Source organism: Salminus brasiliensis, chromosome 2, assembly GCF_030463535.1.
Source record: "Salminus brasiliensis chromosome 2, fSalBra1.hap2, whole genome shotgun sequence".
Lineage (NCBI taxonomy): Eukaryota > Metazoa > Chordata > Actinopteri > Characiformes > Bryconidae > Salminus > Salminus brasiliensis.
Window position 1 is genome coordinate 9,343,758 of NC_132879.1, and position 21,003 is coordinate 9,364,760.

A 21,003-nucleotide genomic window follows, 5' to 3' on the forward strand; every position below is an offset into this window, starting at 1 on the left:
CATGTAAATACAGTAGCAAAGTAAAATACTTCAGTGTTTCCACACCTGCTTTCAACACGTCTCTGATTACAAAATACACAGATCAGCAGGAACCAAGACAGTCCCAGTTCACTACGTAGGCGACTAGGGCTCCTTTTGGGACGCAGCCCAGGTCTTCAGCAGCCTATGAGCAGCGGCTCTGCCCGCCCTGTTCGTTCTCTCTGATGTAACGGAGCCTTGGGTGGGTCGCTGTATAAAACTAGCGGATCGCTTACCCTATATTTAAACCCCTGCTTCACCTGAGGACAAACACCCTGAAAGGAAGAGATCAGTCTCTGAACAAGCTCAGATCACCGCAACCAACATGAACAGGACTCTGCTGAGCATCTTTGCAGTGGCTCTGTGTTTCACAGCGGGTAAGTGGAGATTTTCAGGTTTGCAGTGGTTTTCCAGCTGTATTATTAGACTGTTTGGTGTTTATAAGGCTTGGTGTGCAGTTTTTAGCCAGTTCTAGACTTTTACAGCGTTGTTTAATCCGCATTAGCTTGGGTACATTTAGAAGCAACAGTGTCTGTTGTAGTGTTATACACTTTAACGTTATATAGAGTCCTACATTAAACACATAAACACAGACCCTAATATATATGATGTTGTGTTTGGTGTGTTAAGGTGTTGTGAGGGGTTTATTTAGGGTTTGTGTTGAGTTTGGAACAGCCCATTTCTTGGTGTGGCTCCACCTGACTGTGGTTATTCACTTCAGCGTCACATTGACTTCTAACTTTTTTATTTGATGTTTTTATGTGTTGTATATATTATACTATATTTTTATAGTTTGTTTATGAGTTGTATCGAGTTTTGAAGGCTTTATTTAGTGTATATGTTCAGTTTGGGACAGCCCATTTGTTGGTGTGGCACCACCTGACTATCATTATACACTTTTTAATGTCACATCGACTCCTAAATTAGAAGGGTTTGTGTTATATATTATTCCATGTTTGTGTTTTTACGAGTTTCATCAAGTTTTAAGAATTTATTTAGTGTATATGTTCAGTTTGGGACAGCCCATTTGTTGGTGTGGCGCCACCTGACTGTTATTATAATACAATCATATAGACTCCTAAATTAGAAGGGCTTGTGTTATATATTTTATATATAACACAAGGGCTTGTGTTATATATTTTATTCTATGTTTTTTTATTATTATTATTTTAATCACGTTTTAAGGATTTATTTAGTGTATGTGTTCAGTTTGGGACAGCCCATTTGTTGGCGTGGCACCACCTGGCTATGATTATACACTTTTTAATGTCACATCGACTCCTAAATTAGAAGGGCTTGTGTTATATACTACTTGTGTTACTTTTTACGAGTTTCATTAAGTTTTGAAGGGTTTATTTAGTGTATATGTTCAGTTTGAAACAGTCCATTTTTTATACACTTAAATGCCACATTGACTCCAAAATTAGAAGGGCTTGAGTTATATATTATGCCATGTCTATGTTTTTAATGAGTTTTGTCCAATTTTAAAGGGTTTATTTGATGTATATGTTCAGTTTGGGACAGCCTGGTTGTTGGTGTCGCTCACTTGACTATTGGGGGGATGGGGTTGGGGGGTAGTTGGTAAGTCTTTATTACTCACTTTATTAGACTAATCTAATGGAAAATGGAGTTTTCAGTTATATATTTTAACTTTTTATATGGATTCTTCCTTTAATAACTCAAATTAGCTTAAAATAAGAGATTACATGTCTTGTTCCCACACCCTACGTGCTCCTGCTTGATCATTTATAACTGTACATGTCCCGTTACTCCTTAGCTATGTGTATACATTAGTGTGTTTATATTTGCTTCAATGTGTCACACCTGTCTTACTCATCTGCTGTGATGGAAAAAAGCCTAAGAGGCACAGAGAAAAGCAACCTCTTCTTTTTCACAGTCACAGTGTCTATGTAATTGTTCATGAATGACAGTCCTGTCTAACTGTCCACCACATTGCTTCACCATGACCTTCACAGTCCAGGTCATTCTGTCAGGGATTAGACTAGGTCTCAGATTAGGAGAAATCACCACTTACAGTGTGGTTGTGAATGATACAAATGACAGTAACAGTGATGATAATAGTGGTACTGACTCTTTTTAGACACTTATAAGCTTAAAGTTGTCTAAAGTAAAATGAAACAGCTACAGAACAGAATACAATCAGAAAAAAACTGAATATGGTTTTCAAGAATGACAGGCATGTGTCAAGAGACCCACCCAGATCGTGCTGGAACTTGTTGTGGTAAGTCAGCTCATAACATGCAAACGTTGAAGGAACAGGTTCATAACGGGTTAGACAGAGGAGCATAGAAGTAGTTCTCAAAAAAAAAACAACTAAATATTCTTCTCTTTTTTTAAAGTTGACTTTTTTCTCTTTTTAAAATGTTTCCACTGTTTGCTGAATCATCAAAAACAATCATAATAAATTAATTTCCACAACCATTTTTCCATACCTCTTCATCCGTTAGAATTTCCATACTGTGCCTTTAAGACTGGCATATGAAAATGAGCTCTGTTCTGACTGGCCACCTTCTATTGTGCCTCATTTCAAAAGCAGTCCGGCCACTCCTTATAACTTCAGCATGAATGGGCAGGGCTAAACTGGTTGTGTCTTTTGAAATACTATACACTATCTGTAGTTTTATGGCCATATGTTTTGTTTTCCCAGATAACCCAGAAACAGATTTTTAGAGGTACTAAAGTGTCGTCTTTAAAAATAAAATGTTAAAGCTCCAATCAATAATTGATGACATTCATTTAATTACTGATTGACTTTGGTAGAAGTAAAGTCATTGGGAAAACCTGAATCCATCAAAATTGCACTTAAATACTGGCTCAGAGAAAGTGTAACTGATTACTACCCACCCCTGGTTATACAGGCTCGGTCTGGGGCCACTTCTGTCTTATGTTTTGTAAAGGGAAAATACAGAGACACAGAGCGTGAGAGAGAGAGGGAGCGACACACAATAGGAGCACATAGGAAGACTACTTGTCAAAGGAGTCCATTCATAACGTTACCTCCAATAATAGACTTGAAAGAGTGTAATGGTAAACCTTAGGCCTACTTACTCTGTGCCGCACAGACACTGTATTTAAAGTGAAGATTTGGAGGCTTCAGGCTCTTGTCTGTGTTCAGTTGGAACTGTTTTAAGCATAGAAACAAAATCAATAGAGCAAAGGATTGAATCAAAGGTTTGTTCTTGTATGTCCTTTGCAGAAAATGACTAATGCAAATGTAATGTAAATGTAATGTAAAGACACATACAAACACACGCATGCACACACACACACACACACACAGGTCTCGGCCAAGGCCACCAACCCGAACAATAGGACCTGTATGTACCTGCTGTATTAAAAGAAAACAAGCGGTTTGCAAATATTTATGGAACGTTCTTCAGTCACACGCGAGCAAGGGCACTCGATAACGAAGCTAGAACTTCTTATGTAGTTCTTATGAAGTTAGTAATCATACACAAAGCATCTCGTGGTCTTTTAAAGGAGCCACTCAGGTGTGCTGAGTGTGTTGATCTTTCCAGTATGCTCTGGAAAGGTCTGTGATAAGGCTAGAACCAAATCCTGACTTTTGTGAGATAGAAATGTTGACCTAAGATAATTCCAAGCTACCAGCATGAAAATAAAGCGTTGTTTGCTTTATTAGGATTTTATTTTATATGTGTATGTGGGTTTGGACTTATTAGAAATTAAAGTGTCATATGAATAATAAGTAATATTATAATTAATAAGCTCACAATCACAGTCACAATCATACATTTTCTAATTGGTGCAAAGTGAACTCTAAGCAAATGGAGTTCTACTGTATATATTACCGTATATGTATATTATGTATATATTATAATAGTAGAGGGACTCTTTACAAAGAACCCTTGAAGAAGCAGGGTTTCATCATACCAGGATTAGTTGGATTTCAATACTGATACCAAGAGCACTATCCCACCGCTTGACCCTAAGGATGCCTGGGGGAAGAATCCACTGGATCTGGATTGGGGACAGTCCAAGCATATTCTAATGCACTGAGGATTGGTTATTTTAAGCCTCATTGCTGTGCTGTACTATTGTGTCCTAACACAGTGCCCACTGGAATCCTCTAGGCACCATACATGGACATTATTCCCAGCCCACAGCAGTGGGGAGCATTCTCAGAAGATTGGTTGGTTGTCTGCAGCCTGGTTGCCTAATGCCTGCAGTTCTAGTGTTTTGACTGTGCTTGAACTGCCTTTCCTCCAGACATGGGGCTGTTATATAACTGTTACATGAGTATTGTCTACTTCCAAAGCCATGTGGGCAATGCACTGCCGCCAGGGAAGCATCTGATAATCCTGCCTAAGTTATGTGGCTGTTTTATCTATGATAACACAAAAAGCCACCAGGATTGGGCAATACATAGCGTTTAGGGTAATCTGATCTGGATTGGGTCATCCCTACCTGATACACAATGATGATACTATGGCAAAACACTGTAGTTCATAGTATGATGATACTATGGCAAAACACAGGAGTCCATTCATAACGTTACCTCCAATAATAGACTTGAAAGAGTGTAATGGTAAACCTTAGGCCTACTTACTCGGTGCCGCACAGACACTGTATTTAAAGTGAAGATTTGGAGGCTTCAGGCTCTTGTCTGTGTTCAGTTGGAACTGTTTCAAGCATAGAAACAAAATCAATAGAGCAAAGGATTGAATCAAAGGTTTGTTCTTGTGTGTCCTTTGTAGAATATGACTAATGCAAATATAATGTAAACACACATACAAACACACACACGCACACACACACAGGTCTCGGCCAAGGCCGCCCACTCGAACAATAGGACCTGTATGTACCTGCTGTATTAAAAGAAAACAAGCGGTTTGCAAATATTTACGGAACGTTCTTCAGCCACACGCGGGCAAGGGCACTCGATAACGAAGCTAGAACTTCTTACGTAGATGTTAGTAATCGGACGCAAAGCATCTCGTGGTCTTTTGAAGGAATCACTCAGGTGTGCTGAGTGTGTTGATCTTTCCAGTATGCCCTGGAAAGGTCTGTGATAAGGCAAGAACCAAATCCTGACTTTTGTGAGATAGAAATGTTAACCTAAGATAATTCCAAGCGCTGTTTGCTTTATTAGGATTTTTGGAATTATTAGAGATTAAAGTGTCATGAATAATAAGTAATATTATAATTAATAAGCTCACAATCATAGCCATGTCTGCTGGCTATGTGTTTTCTGATTGGTGCAAAGTGAACTCTAAGCAAATGGAGTTCTACTGTATATATTACCGTATATGTATATTATGTATATATTATAATAGTAGAGGGAGACTCTTTACGATGAACCCTTGAAGAAGCAGGGTTTCACCATACCAGGATTAGTTAGATACCAAGTCAATACTGATACCAAGAGCACTATCCCCCGCTTGACCCTAAGGATGCCTGGGGGAAAATCCACTGGATCTGGATTGGGGACAGTCCAAGCATATTCTAATGCACTGAGGATTGGTTATTTTAAGCCTAATTGCTGTGATGTGCCATTGTGTCCTAACACAGTGCTCACTGGAATCCTCTAGGCACCATACATGGACATTATTCCCAGCCCACAGCAGTGGGGAGCATTCTCAGAAGATTGGTTGGTTGTCTGCAGCCTGGTTGCCTAATGCCTGCAGTTCTAGTGTTTTGACTGTGCTTGAACTGCCTTTCCTCCAGACATGGGGCTGTTATATAACTGTTACATGAGTATTGTCTACTTCCAAAGCCATGTGGGCAATGCACTGCCGCCAGGGAAGCATCAGATAATCCTGCCTGATTTGTGTTATGTGGCTGTTTTATCTATGATAACACAAAACGCGACCAGGATTGGGCAATACATAGCATTTAGGGTAATCTGATCTGGATTGGGTCATCCCTACCTGATACACAATGATGATACTATGGCAAAACACGCTTATTGCTCTGGACATTGGTTAAGCCAAGTCTTGGACTAAATTTAAGTGTTTGTGATTGGAAATTCTCGTACTCTAGGCTTAGCCATGATCTGGCTCTGGGAAACTGAGGCACGATACATGGGCGGTTAATCAGAACAGATCATGTTTCCATAAACAGCCTGTTATTTCTAAAGGAAAGAGAGGTTGGAAAATGAATGATGTGTAGATGTAGAGGAAGAAACCTTACGAGAAAGAAACTTTGAGAGGAACTGAAAGACTAAAAGAGGAACCCATCTTCTGTTGGTGTACACCAGGGTGCAAAACAAATAATACTACAACAATACACAGAGAAAAGCAGTAGACAAGTAGAAGTTAGCCTATTACTACACAGAGGTGCTCAGATCTATCCCATGAAAACCAGTATTCTAAAAATTAGGGTAAGCGATGCCGTAGAAGAACCACGTTTGGATCCATTGTTGTACACTATACATATTTTTGAGCAGTGGAGAAGAAAAGGACAGCTGGAGACGTAGGGGTTCAGAAATGAAGGTCGTACTGCAGGCAGTTTAACACCAAGCTTCCCCAAGTTCTCCTGAGTGACCTCCTAGGTTGTTCCCAAGTATTGTGTCTCAGTACACAGCTTTATAGCTGGTTTACAGCTTTAGGGAGGGGTAACGTGTATTCTTTAAATAGATGGTCAAGCTTTAGGACTTTTACGATCTAAAAAAACACTGTACCTTTAATAGCTAAAGTAATGTCCTTATACATGTGTGTATAATATTAGCATGAATAGGTGGGGCTAAACTGCTATAGGTTGAGATAAAAGGATATACCGTTAAAGGTTCTTCACCCTCTCACATCTCTGTTATGGTTCTTCTATTGCATTGCTCAAACAACCATTTCTAGCACCTATATTTTTTTAAAAATAAGAAATCACCTTATCAGGGGGAATAGAGATAAGTTCTGTGACTGCCAGAAGATGGCATGAAGGTGAATGGCACATGCTGACAACTCCATTATTACCTGACATGTGAAATGAGAATGAAATGTGATGATGAGTCCTCAGAGTTATTCCTTAGCTACTGATGGGGGTGTGTATGAGATGATGGAACACTAAACCTTGCAGTTCAAGATGAGATTTGGGACACGCTGCTCTGGAAAGTGTCCTGAATAGTCTGTGTGGGCTAAAGGCATCTGAGCACACGCCCTGTAGCGTGGTGAAGGTACATCCGGTGTCCAGGAGAGGTCAGCAGTGCGCTAAGCGTCTCCATTTTTGGCCATGTTTGTGAGATTAATTCTGGATGAATGGACCAATAGAAATGCTCCAAAATGCATTGTTTTGGAGCATTGCATTGTTTTTCATTAAAAGTTAAGAAGGGGTTTTCCTTCTCCTTTTTTTTGTTTGGAGATACATTTGTTTCCTTGGACAGCAACAATATATAGTGTTTAAAGTCTATATAGGCCAAAATAACTGCTCTTTAATGCAGAGTCCATCTCCTGCATTATTTTTTTATTTACATGTGAGATGTTTGCATGGTTTTATGTATCAAAGCAGTCAGAATTATTTTTACATGACCATTAAATGACCAACCTGTCTTTATTCTTTAGATTTAAACAGTTGCTGTTTATGTATGACCGATATATATAGATGAGCTCTGCTTTGATTGGATCCCTTGTGTTATGCTCCATTTAAAAAGCAGTCCACTGTACACCGCTCATAACCTCAGCATAAATGCTCTGTGATAAACAACTTTAGGCTGTAATAAAATTATGTATGTGAATGAGTGATTTTGGGACTCTCAGAGTTATGAGTTATTTGTGCGGCTCAGTTTGTATAAATGGACGGTTCTGGTGGCACTTTTTCTTTTTTACTTTCGTCAGATCTTTAACTGAGTATGTAACTTCTAATGTAACTTTTATATATGACCTTTTTCTCAAAAATGTAAGTTAATATCTATAGTAGTGACCCGTAAAAAAATACTTAATCTGAATTAATTACCCATTTTCTCGTAAATATAATGTTTTTTCCAAACGTTTGATCTCTTCTTTGACTTCTATTGAAGTAAAGTCTTAGGTTATCCAATTAAGGGGTCAAAAATCAGTTTCTATTAAAACATGCTAAAAAAAAAGCTTGAAATACTGAGTTAATATTTTTGGATATGTGCCATTTAGGTTAGATCCCATAGAAATTGAAGAAAATCACAATGCTGATTTGTTTAAGACATTAAAAATGAGACTTTTGTCATCATATTATTGAAGCTCCTCATTGTTTAGCAGGATAACTAGGTTTTGGTATGCAGCTATAGCTATAAAATAAATCTTTTTATTTGAAATGATCCTGTAAACTTTGAAAAAGCATGGCGAGACACAAAAAAGCACTCTGATGTTGGAATGCCTCATCTGGGGGTGTTCTCTTGCCCTGTCCCAGCATGCCTCAGTGTGGGTGTATTGTAAAGTAGCTGTCTGAGGGTAATCCTCTGATTCACAGATGGGGATATTGCAGCACAGCGGTCGGCTCTTGATTTAAGCACTAAATCAGAGTTGTGACTGCGGTTGGATTACACAAGCCTGCCGTTATTAATCTGTTGGCAGCCGTGACGCTCAGCAGAAGAGCCAGACGCCCAGAGACACACTGCTGTTACACATCTGAAAGCAGGACGTCACTATTTAATCAAAACCCAAAATCAAATATGTAAAGCAAAAACAGTGCAGAGTGTCCCAGAAAGATGGACACAAAGTTCTCTATGGTGTACTTTTGGAAAGCATGTTCAGCGGTTAGGGCTGATATACAAAATATCAATATACAAAATAAATAAACAAATAAAACACAGAGTATAGAATTTGTAAAGATTGGTGGCAGACAGTAGTTCATTTTGTAATTTTTTTATATTATGGCAGTTTTTCCAATATGTAAAAATCCATTTTTGTGATATGTATTGTATCGACAGGTTCATGCCAATAAACAGCCCTTTTGGGGCTAGTTTTGACCTGTGGCAGGACTTCAGGAGTAGTTGGATGGCTTTTGGGTAGATCAGAACCATGCACAATCAACTATTCCTGCTGTTTCTTCTCCTTCACTTATTCTGGCAGCAGTATGTTTCAGCTTAGTATCACAGAAATAAAGTTTACTTTCCAAAAATATTAGATTTTGTGTCAATAATTACTTATTTTCTTAGAACTCAAGCGTAGTATCTGAAAAGTGATTGCTTATTTTTTCAAACAATTAAACAGAACATCCACACTAACGACTGCTTTCTTACATTTTTATATTTAGTATCTAAAATAATGAGCTATTTATAAAATTTCAACTTAATGTCTAAAGTAATGGTCTGTTGTTATAATAAAGTGATGAGCTTTTGTATTGATATATTAACTTTGCATCTAAAGCAATGACCTGTTTTCTTGATGTTTTACTAAATATGTAAAGCAGTGACATTGTTTGAATATTTGAATCTAATATCTGAAGTAATCACTTATTTTTTAAGGTAATAGCTGACTTAATTAACATTACCTTAATTACCTCTTATTTTATTTAATAACTAAAATAACATTCCTTTATATTGAAGGTTTAACTTACTTAATATTTAATGACATTTTAAACTTAACATCTAAATTAACAACCTGTTCTCTTAACATTGTTACTTAACATCAAAAGTAGTGAGCTATTTTATGTATTTCATTTTTATTTATTTTTTTTATTTGACCCGTTTTCTCTCAATTTTTGCTTTTTATGTAAATCTAATGGCCTATTTCCTTAGGGACTAGATCTTTTGGAAACTCATTATTTTCCCATTATTTGGAAATCTGTAAAGTCTTGATTGTTTGATGACGTGTGGCCACAGCCCAGGTGATGAGTGTGCTCAGGTGTGTTGCTGATATGAGGTCATGCCGCGCTTGAACAACGTGTTTACGTCATCACAACCTATCCAAACAAAACAGGGTTTACTGTATTTGGCCACAAACATACTCATTGTTTGTGCAGTTCACCCGCTCAGTCTTATGGCACACAATAATGACAGCTTTGTTGTTCAGGTGTGTTTGTGAGCTCAGGGAGTTTCCTTAATGCCAGCGAATCCCAGTCTCTGAGAACATGGTTGATTCCAGCCCCAGAGAGCCTCAGAACTGCAGGCTGGTGTCAGTTTCAGCTGTGACTCAACTCATCCAGGGCTTAGTAATGAGCTGATGACTGGAGTCATGTGTGTTTGAATAGAGAGGATGCTGTTTACTGTGACGACTGGTTGTGTGTATAGAGCCGGAAAAAAAACATGAAGGCTACTGTGTAGCCACTGAGCAGCTTCTAAATACTGTGAAAACATATTTTAAAGGCCTAGTATGATGAAAAACCAACTGTTCCTCATATTGTTTTTAAATAAGAATTCAATGTAGGAGGTGAACTAAGCTTTGCAATGTACACAAAAACAACAAAACATGTACATTAACAAAAAACAGCACATGTACATATATTCACTCAATTAGCCTAAAGCAATTTAGCCCTGCCTATTCATGCTGAAGTCATAAGGCAAATGTTAGCCTTAAATGAGGCAAATTACCAGGAAACCAATCAAAACAGAGGTCATTTACATATGTTCTTGTCACTTGTTACATATGTTTAAAGGCACAGTAACAAAAACAGTGTTTAAGGGATAGTGAGAGGTTGGAAAATGGTTGTGTAAAATCTTGGCTGGTTTTGTACATAAATTTACCCTCTTTTTCTCTGGATCAGTTCTGTCATTCCAGATCGGAGTTTTGTGTAACTAGAACTGTAACAAACGTCTAAAGGATAAAGAGTGTCTTTGTCATGATTGGAGCTCCAAAAGCTGCTCAGACCAAGTTTAGGACATCTGAGCTGTGATCTTCTAAACGAGACTGTGAAAGTCTCTGTGCTTGGATGTGTCCAAATATATACCTTTAACGTCCCATCCTGTTTTTTCGTGGTCTGTGGCTCAAGGTGTCGCCAAATCCTGGCAGAGCCGACTAGCATGTGGCTCCACATGGCTACCAGATAAGGCAATCACTGTAGCTCACTACAGATTTTTTTCTTGTGGTTATTTCTTTATTTTCTTATTTATATAAAAACATTTATTTTTTATCTTTACATCTTATTATGTTTCTCATTAATGCAAGTCCAGATAGATTTAGACCCAGTTTCTTTATTGTGTAAATGTTTATGTATCAGGATCCACAGATACTTTGGTATCAGATGTCTGTGTCAGCAGACAATTCCTTTATCAGTGCAAATCTACCAAATTACCACAGCTTGTATGTCCCTCTGGAGCACCAGTCCCATCTCTGAACGAACAAATTAGAGGCCCACAGATTTACAGCCCCATTTACACATTCCTCTGACTAAGGAATTTGTGGCAGTGTTCTACAAAACAAGCACTTGCATAACCACTTAGTGATAGAAATCAGCAACCAGTTGACTTCTCCTATTAGACAGTTTAGAGGCTGCAAATGCAGCAGATAGGGATTAGATAGAAAGCACTGCATTATTCCTTTAACATGTATGTGTAAAAGTCATTAGGAGAGAAGGCCTGTATAGCAGTATATGGTCTCTGAGGAGGAGAATGGTGACCCAGTTTGACATTCTTTTGAGTAGAACCGGTTCTTGCTCAAGAGCTCAGCTCTGTCGTTGTAACTTGGAGCAATACACTTTACTAGAGCTGCCCTGGGGTGCCTCATGTGCACCACCCTCCCCTTAAATGGTAGTTCTTATTTTCAAAGAAAATGTAAAACTGGATTCACCTGAAAGGGCAGCTGCTCTGTTCAGATCACCTCCTTGTTCACTGATTCTGTTGTAACACGTTTTACATGTAAAACTCTATATAATATTAGAATAAACCCAAATAAACATAAAGTCAGTGGTCAGTAAAAGAATGTCTACCTATAAAACTCTATGTAACATTAGAGTGAACCCAAATAAACATAAAGTCAGTGGTCAGTGAGAGTGTCTACCTGTAAAACTCTATATAACATTAGAATAAACCCAAATATTTATAAAGTCAGTGGTCAGTGAGAGTGTCTACCTATAAAACTCTATGTAACATTAGAGTAAACCCAAATAAACATAAAGTCAGTGGTCAGTGAGAGTGTCTACCTGTAAAACTCTATATAACATTAGAATAAACCCAAATAAACATAAAGTCAGTGGTCAGTGAGAGTGTCTACCTGTAAAACTCTAAATAACATTAGAATAAACCCTAATAAACATAAAGTCAGTGGTCAGTGAGTGTGTCTACCTGTAAAACTCTACTGTCTGTAATATTAGAATAAACTAGCATCAACTTCAGGAATCATATCATCAAATGAACGCCTAATGTTCTCAGATGTCTTAAGATGGTACATGTACTGTACAGCAGGTGTGTCTTTAACAAGACTGGACAGGTGTGTGTGTGTGTGTGCGCGCAGTTGGTATGTCTTGTGTGTTAAGCCGAGATTAAGTGTCGAACCTTTTTCTAAAGCATCTTTTGCTTCAGTTTAAAGCCACCTGTGAGTAAATGTTGAAATCTGTTTTACTCTTGATTCCATTCTTGGCAGTAAGCTGTGCCACAAAACCACAACAGTGCAGCCAGAATGCAATCCAATATCATAAAACTATGCCAAAAGGTAAACATATATATATAAACAAATATATAAACATATATTCAAATATTGATATTTAATGTATTTTGAGAGCAGAAATAAATGTTACAGTATATTGTGAATTATCTGTTCACAATTATGCTCTTTTGACTTTATTCACCAGTTTTGAAACCCAACGCATTCTGGATATTAAGATTATTAAAGTTTCATAGTGGATACTATTCATGTTTTTTTTTTTCACATATTATTTATTATAATCACTTATTTGTGGTTTTAGAATCATCTGCAGCTCTGTTACACATTTTGGACTCATCTAGCATTTTTATGTGTTCATCAAATGTACATTTACATTTAAACACAATCTAAAATATAACAGTATAAAAGGTTTAAGGTTTTAAGAATAAAAAAAGACTTTTCTTTGTCTGGTTGTGTGTGATGCAGTGGTGTGTGATGCAGTGGTGTGTGCTGTGGTTGGTGTGGCGCAACAGATAACACCACTGCCTGCCACTGAGTTATCACACCATGTGGGAGGCTGGGGTTCAATTCCCAGTCTGGGTGACTATGCTGTGCTACACCAATAAGAGTCCTTGGGCAAGATTCCTAACACTACACTGACCTACCTGTGTAATATGAGTAACCTTGTAAGTCGCTCTGGATAAGAGCGTCAGCTAAATGCCATAAATGTAAATGCCATAAATGCTGTGGGGACACCGGCTTTTACTGATCATCACATAAAGATGTATTATCTACCCATTTTACTCTGCAGTATGTATTTTCTGTGTTATTGTATTCGTACAATGATGCCATTTAAAAACATCCATGTTTGTGAAGATGTGTGAGTGTATAGAATCTTAGAAGTGGCAAAGAACCATTAGATCAAGTGGTGTAACTGCCTTTTGTGAAACTTGAGCATTTTAACTGAGCCCAAGGGTGTGGCCGAAACCAAGCAGCTGTGTATGTGGCGAGGGGGTGGAGCGAGATAATAAATAGGTGAGAGGGAATGTCCTTTAAAAAGAAAAGGCCTGTATAAGTCATTACCTGCCTATTAAATGTCTTAGTAAACTAAAAAAAAAATGATTGAATGATAAGGGGGTCCTTTTAATCTCCTGAGACCCAAGCTTTTGCTTGGTTTGCATTTTTAATTTATCCTATTTGGGATTAGCAGGACCTAACAAGTATAAAAACTAAACTTAGTCTTTGTACAGGAAGTCATTTTAGCAAAAAAAAAATGTTCTCATATAAGGAGAAGGGGTCAAAGTTTTAAAAAATGAAGTATCATGGTGCAGAGAAGCAGAAATGAAAAGCCCCTTTATGAGGAAGCAGGGTCCCAAGAGGTTAAACACTCTCTGAAAAGGGAGACATGCCTGTCTTCTGGGTTTTACTGATTTGGCAACACTTAGACAAGCTACACAGGTTTCGAGAAACTCCAACAGGAATGTGAGAGCACATGTGGGGGACAGTGGGATGTGGGGTGGTCAGGTGTGTAGAGAACATGCGCGCACACACACACACACACACACACACACACAGGCCGTCCTGCAGGTTTTCCTCCACCTGCCCCCCCTTTAAAATGAAAGGTGCTACAAAAGGTTCTTTGAGCGATGCCATACCCTATAGTAGAAAGAAATGGGCTAATCAGATGCTTATTTTGCATAAAAATCATGTAAGATTTCTAATCTAAGTAAAAAAGTTGGAAATGCTGTTCACGGTTAGCAAGCCTTCTAGAGATGCTTATCCCATATGCTCTCCCATATTCTGGTCCAATACTTTCTTTTCTTAAACATGAACTAAAATCTGTACTACACATGATGCTTTTCAGTCCTAGTCTTGGGCTACCACTGCAACAACAGCAATGTAGACAAAACAGTTTGACGGTATTAATTACAGGAGTGTTCTTAATCCAGTATGAATTTGCAGGGTGTGTAGTTTTTACAGTCTGACAGTAAGTGTCATTGTCAGAGATTTTTTTTTCCAGTATGAATCTGTAGGGTGTTTAGTAGGGTGTCTACAATCCCCCAGTAATTCTTGAACAGTGACTTTAATCCAGTATGAATAGATAGCTGAATAAACAGATATCTGAACACCGAGCGACCTTAGCAATAGCAATCCTGTACTGACCCACCTTATGGTAATTGAACAGCCTGCTGTTTTTATTGTTCTTCTTGAGTTTGTCGTTACAGATATATTAGTACCAATTACTCAACCAGATCATGTCATTACATTTTATAACTTTTGTGATAAAAGAATCCAGGTAATTAGTTGGATCAGATATGTACTGCTGTAGAGCTCTACTGGACCTTCAGATCTACTAGTGTAGACCTCTACTGGACATTACGCACTCCAATGTTCAGGCCTACTGATCTAGACTTCTACTGGACACTATTTACTCCACCAAAGTTCAGATCCACTGCCCTATAGCGCTACTGGACACTATGCACTCAACCAAGATTTAGGTCCACTGCCTTAGAGCTCTACTGGACATCATTCACTCCACCAGTGTTCAGATTCTCTGCTGAAAAGCTCTGCTGGACATCATGCACTCTACTAGACAATATGTACTCAACTGTCCACTGCCTTAGAGCACTACTGGACACTATACACTCAACCAAGGTTCAGGTCTACTGCTCTAGAGCACTATTGGACACTATGCCAGTAAAATGTGCAGGGCAGGGGGTCCTCCAAGACCAGGGCTGGATACTACGCACTCAACAGCACCACAGTATATTACACCAGCTTCTGTAGTGTTCATGTAATATACACAGTATGGACAAAAGTATTGGGACACTTGCTGATTTGTTGTTTCTTCTGAAATCATGAGTATCAAACATTTCTCCTACTCTTTTGGAGTAACTGTCTCTACTGTCCTGGGAAGGGTTTCTACTAGATTTTGCAGCATTGCTGTGAAGATTTAATTGCATGCAGCGGCAAGAGGGTTAGTGACCTCATCTCATCCCAACTTCCCAACTCATTCCGAATGTGTTGGATGGAGCACCATCAGTTCCACCGCTCCACAGCTCAGTGCTGCATGGAGCCAGTAGGTTCATGTTTATCTGCTCTAGAGAGGCCTATGTTATTGGCAATGCATCTTGAAAATTAAGCTGAATGCATTCATTTGAAGGGGTGTCCACAAACATTTGGACATATAAAGTACCTTATTTATGTGCAGGTTGTACACATATTTAAATACATTCACAAAAAAGAGGCATCTTCACGCCCTACCTGCAGTTCGCTCTTGTTCAGTGAGATCATAATTGTGGATACTTTAATTTATATGGAAACCTGAGCTCAGTAATGTTCAGAATGTAATCCAACAGCATGGATAAACAGTGTGTCCAGTATTTCGACATGTTGACAGGTTCCACAATATTCCACCCAGTTGTTTGTGATTGTCTTGTTGTGGTTTTATGCTCTCAGGACGTGCCTGTTGTTGCTACAGACAGCAGAAGAATGTGAGAGTGGCATGTGAGAGTGAATGAACTTCCTCTGAGTGAATGCTAAAGATGACAGCAATAGCAGACAACAATCTGAGGAATCTTACAACACATTGCAACACGGGCGACAGAAATGTGCCCCTACTTCAGTTACTGATGTGATTTACCGTTCCTCCAGCTGACCTTGGAGACATGTTTTACTGAGACCACTTTGACTAGGTTATACTGGACACCTGCAGTGTGTGTATTTTACAGTCATATCAGTTATTAATGTCAGTTTTTATCTGATATTAATAATCATATAATTATTTTAATCCAGTATGAATCTGCAGTGTTTGTAGTTTTTTTAATCTGATATTAACAATTATATACCTATTTTAATCCAGTATGAATCTGCCATGTTTGTAGTTTTTTTTTATCTGATATTAATAATCATATATTTATTTTAATCCAGTATGAATCTGCAGTGTTTGTAGCTTTCAATCCAGTATGAATCTGGCGTGTGTGTGATTTTACAGTAGTACAATAATAATTGTGGAGGGAGTTTAATCCAGTATGAATCTGCAAACGGTAGTTTTTAAATCTGCCATTAATAATCATAAAATTATTTACAACAACACAAATTAGAGATAAAAAAAAATCTTTTATTCAGAATCAAATTTAAATTTGAGCTTAAGCTCAAAGACTATATGGACACCACATCAGATTGAGAACAGAGTCAGAGAACAGCTTTTGTGTTAAAAGCCTGGAAGACAACGGCCTCATTGCTTCAGTAGCTGTTAATGCTTTTTAGCTGTCTCTTGTTCTTGACTAACGTATGTCTCTCTCTCTCTCTTTCTCTCTCTCCTTCTCTCGCTCAGCCCACACTCTGCGGTGCTATGAGTGTAAGATAGGTTTTTGGAATTTGTGCATGACCTCCGAGATTACATGCAGTACCGGTGATCAGTGCTACACTGGAACGGGCAAAGCAGGTAAGAACACCCAGAGTTCTCCTGGAATGGAGCTAAAAACACTGCTGCCTGCACTCACACAAAACATAACTTGTTTTAATTTGAGTGATATCCTCACTGTCATGCATCTCCAAAATGGCAACTTTACAGAAGGAGAAAAAAATGTTTTGGATCATTTATGTTCATTTATCATAAGATTTTGACACAATGTAAAGAATTCACATTTCACCTATGTCAAAAAGTGAAAAAGGGCAAAATTGGAGATGGAAGGTTTTTGCATGACAGCAATAATCAAACTGTTTCAGTTTTTGTTATTCTTATATTATACAGCATAACTGCTATTTAGCTTTTTATGTAATGTGGATATGCTTGTCTTGGTATATTATTAATGTCAATTATTTTACAAATGACAATTAATGACAAATACATTATAAAAATATATATTTATTTACATGTACATAAAATGTTAAACAAAAAATTTTAAAACTTTTCATATTATTTAACTTCAATAAAAACAATAAAAAGTGTTTTAATAAATAAACCATTTCATTTATATTTATAGATTTATTTATATAAATCATATATATATATTTTACACACACATATATATATATATATATATATATATATATATATATATATATATATATATATTACACATAATTAATTAATAACACAAGAAAGAGCATCAGTACTGGCAAAATCAGCCTTTACTTCAGCTGATGCTTGTTAAAATGAATGTTTATGTAGCTTTATGTCAGTTGTTATGTCCTGTACCCTTATGTACTTTACACTTTGACATTTAAATGTTACAAACTTTCCACATTTAGGTACAGTATCTAGAACCACATAAGAAAACAAAGAACCATTAAGAAACCTTACAGTTTTAAGAATGTACCAAATCATGCACCAGTCCATCTCTCATTATGAATGAATGAATGTTCTTCCTCAGTTGGCTTCATTGAGTTGAAGATGAAGGGCTGCCTGGCAGAACCCTTGTGCAACAAGACATCTGACGTGAACTTCCCATCCAGCTCCAACACAACCGTCTACAAAATGACCAAGACGTGCTGCAATTCTGACCTGTGTAACGCAGCCCCCGGCCTGTCCCTACACACACTCACACTGGCCTTGACCTCCTTTACTTCAGTCCTCATTGCCAAGGCCCTGGTGTGAGGGTGACGTGCTTGCACTATACACACATGTAGACATATACAGTACTGTGCAAAAGTTTTAGGACATCTAGCAAATTTTCAAGCTGTTTATATGGACAGTAACATGTAGAATAAATGCAAATAGATGAATAAACAATAGATTGTAATTGTTCTGTGAGTGTGTTAGCTTAATCAAGTCCAGTATTCCCACCCAGCACCTAGTTTATCTAAATAGTGATTCATGAAAGTAAATCTGGTAACTATGATCTTCGAACCAAACTATCAGTCCTGACCAGCAGCACATTCTGACCACTGACTTAATAAATATTTGGGTTTATTCTGATGTTATATAGATTTCTACAGGTAGACACTCTTACTGACCACTGACTCTATGTTTATTTGGGTTTATTCTAATGTTATATAGAGTTTTACAGGTAGACACTCTTACTGACCACTGACTCTATGTTTATTTGGGTTTATTCTAATGTTATATAGAGTTTTACAGGTAGACACTCTCACTGACCACTGACTTTATGTTTATTTGGGTTTATTTTAATGTTAAATAGAGTTTTACAGGTAGACACTCTCACTGACCACTGACTTTATGACTTTATTTGGGTTTATTCTAATGTTATATAGAGTTTTACAGGTAGAGACTCTCACTGACCACTGACTTTATGACTTTATTTGGGTTTATTCTAATGTTATAGCTTTAAGCCATTTTTCTTGGCTACTTTTGCACAGTACTGTATATTCAAAATTATACACACATACTGTCACATATGTATTTAAAGGTCTTTTTAAATCACTCACAGACAAGCTGAAGTGTCACATTTAGCCAAATAATGTCAAGTCTGCCAATTGACAATTCCATATATGGATTTAATGGATGGATGGATTAAAAGGATTAAATCTTGGATTATCTTGTTGTAAACATTTTTTTTAAATACATGCTTACTTTTAAATACATGTTTTTGTTCCTTGCTTGCATTATATTAAGCAAAACAGCTGTTTCTCCTTGCTGTCAGCACATAACAGTCTTCTTTTTGACACACTTTAAACACGTCAGCTGTCATTTGTTTTTTATTACTGTGCTGAATGGACAAGTAAAACTGGTCTGAATTGTCCTTTTTTTAACCTACATTAAAAATGAAGAGAAATAAAGTTACCATAACTATAGATACACAGTCACCATGCCATCAGACAAAAGCATCAGCCAAATCAAGGCAGCATTTGTTTGGTTAGTTATGTTTGGTTCATTAGTTAGCTTAGAGAAAGTGATTTTAGCATATCTTCAGAAACATTCAGTTCACATCACAAGCCTAACACCTCAGATCCAGTTCACATTAGCGTAGGTCAGGTACTCGTACTTGTCTGTAGTGTGAATGAACCAGAGCCACTGTGGATAAAACCACATCAGTTCTGATCTGGATTGGATGTGTATTGGATCTAGGAGCAGGTAGGAAAGTGGCTTGAATCTGATTCCATGCAGCTCTGAGTCAAATTGGGGCAAAGAATCAGATTTCTGCCATTTCAACCTGGTAATATGAACATAGCTTAAGATATCATTGTAATGTAAAGGTCAGATCTATGCTAGGATGCTAATGTTCAAGCCAAATTGTGTCTTTTTGTAAGCGGGATGTTTTGTTGGGATTTTTTGTTTGTTTTTTTCTACTTTGTCAAACTCCTTTTAATCACTTAGAGGCCAAAGTTGTGTGGAAACCTCTGCAGTGTTGCTGGTTTCTTCTTCTTTTCCCCAATATAGGGATTCTTTGGTGAACTGGAAACATTTCAGCATGCTTCCATGTGCATTATATATTAGATAATAAATGCTGTCTGGAATTTCTACTGAAAAAAGAACGAGGTGCTTGAGATGATGTTGGCTATGTACTTCCAGTAGGTAGCTCAGCTGATCAGGTCAAATTTTGTGTTGCATGTTCTTCTGTTCTCCTGTTACGTGGACAAAGGAGTACATCATTGCACACAGCAATGTAATGTTTGTGATGGTGATACAGTTAGTGCTGTTTAGTGCTTCCCTAGCCTAGCTCAACTTATCAGGCATGTAGGAAAAGCACAGAGGCCTTCAAGGACCAGAGACTATATTTGAAAAAGAGTAGGAACACTTTCAGACAAGTTCTAGTTCTTAACTTACTTAAAATCTAATTGGTTGGTGCTTTACCTATACTTTTATGCCATTTTTTACAATACCGGTTGAGCAGTAACAACAGTAGCCGCTTTTCTTCCAGCTGCAGGGACTGTTTATTTTTTGTCGTTTGTGTTTTTGCCAGAAGAATTTATTCGAATTAAAGACATACATTTCAAAATATTTTTGGGGGATTCATGGCTTATTTCTTTTCTTCACCACAAATATGTTGTACAAAAGCTGTAAAATTCTTGATGTTTAGTTTAGTTTAGTGCTTAAAGGAATTGTTCAGTCAGTCATGCTAAGATGGTTTGGTGACTTGGTGACTACCAGCTTCCACTCATTGTTAGCCATTGTATGCCATTGTTTAGCAGGGACAGTTGAACAATAACTAACAGCTCTGAATCACAGCATGATGTAACCACTTTAACTGATAAATGTACATTGTGTAATCGAACAGTTAGGCCATGAAGAAACAGAAATAAAATTGAATCAAAAACCTCCTTTTTTACTTTTTTTTTACTGTGTGAATTTGCATACTTGTTCTGAATGCCGGTCCTGCTGACTACGCCACCTTTGGAATTTCACAGCATCTTTTATGCTTGACTTCTTTCATTCGGTACAGAGAGTTAAATCTAGTTCAGCAGCTTTCACGTCTATTTTAGAGCTGGAAGCTAAGAGTTAATCACCCATCCTTGTGTTCCTAATATTTGGACAAATTTGCAAGATGCTGTAAGTGCCAGGTTGATGTGTTTGGGTATCACACTTAAGGTAATTGTTGATTCCAAAGGATTTACAACC

At 37.5% G+C, this 21,003-nt stretch overlaps 1 protein-coding gene across 1 annotated transcript; it reads left to right on the top strand.

The window, feature by feature from the left end:
• The first annotated feature begins 215 nt into the window (after window positions 1–215).
• On the top strand, window positions 216–20,705 carry LOC140549791 (sperm acrosome membrane-associated protein 4-like). The gene is made up of 3 exons (XM_072673537.1): window positions 216–395; window positions 16,816–16,926; window positions 17,858–20,705. Exons 1-3 carry the CDS (start codon window positions 344–346, stop codon window positions 18,079–18,081), a joined length of 387 nt encoding a protein of 128 aa, XP_072529638.1. The 5' UTR covers window positions 216–343; the 3' UTR covers window positions 18,082–20,705.
• Window positions 20,706–21,003: the final 298 nt, after the last annotated feature.

Excerpts from the sequence above, each read along its gene's own strand:
- LOC140549791 (XM_072673537.1), top strand. The coding sequence starts at position 344 with ATGAACAGGACTCTGCTGAGCATCTTTGCAGTGGCTCTGTGTTTCACA. Across the intron at positions 396-16,815 it reads GGCTCTGTGTTTCACAGCGG|CCCACACTCTGCGGTGCTAT; the intron begins GTAAGTGGAGAT and ends TCTCTCGCTCAG. Across the intron at positions 16,927-17,857 it reads CACTGGAACGGGCAAAGCAG|TTGGCTTCATTGAGTTGAAG; the intron begins GTAAGAACACCC and ends GTTCTTCCTCAG.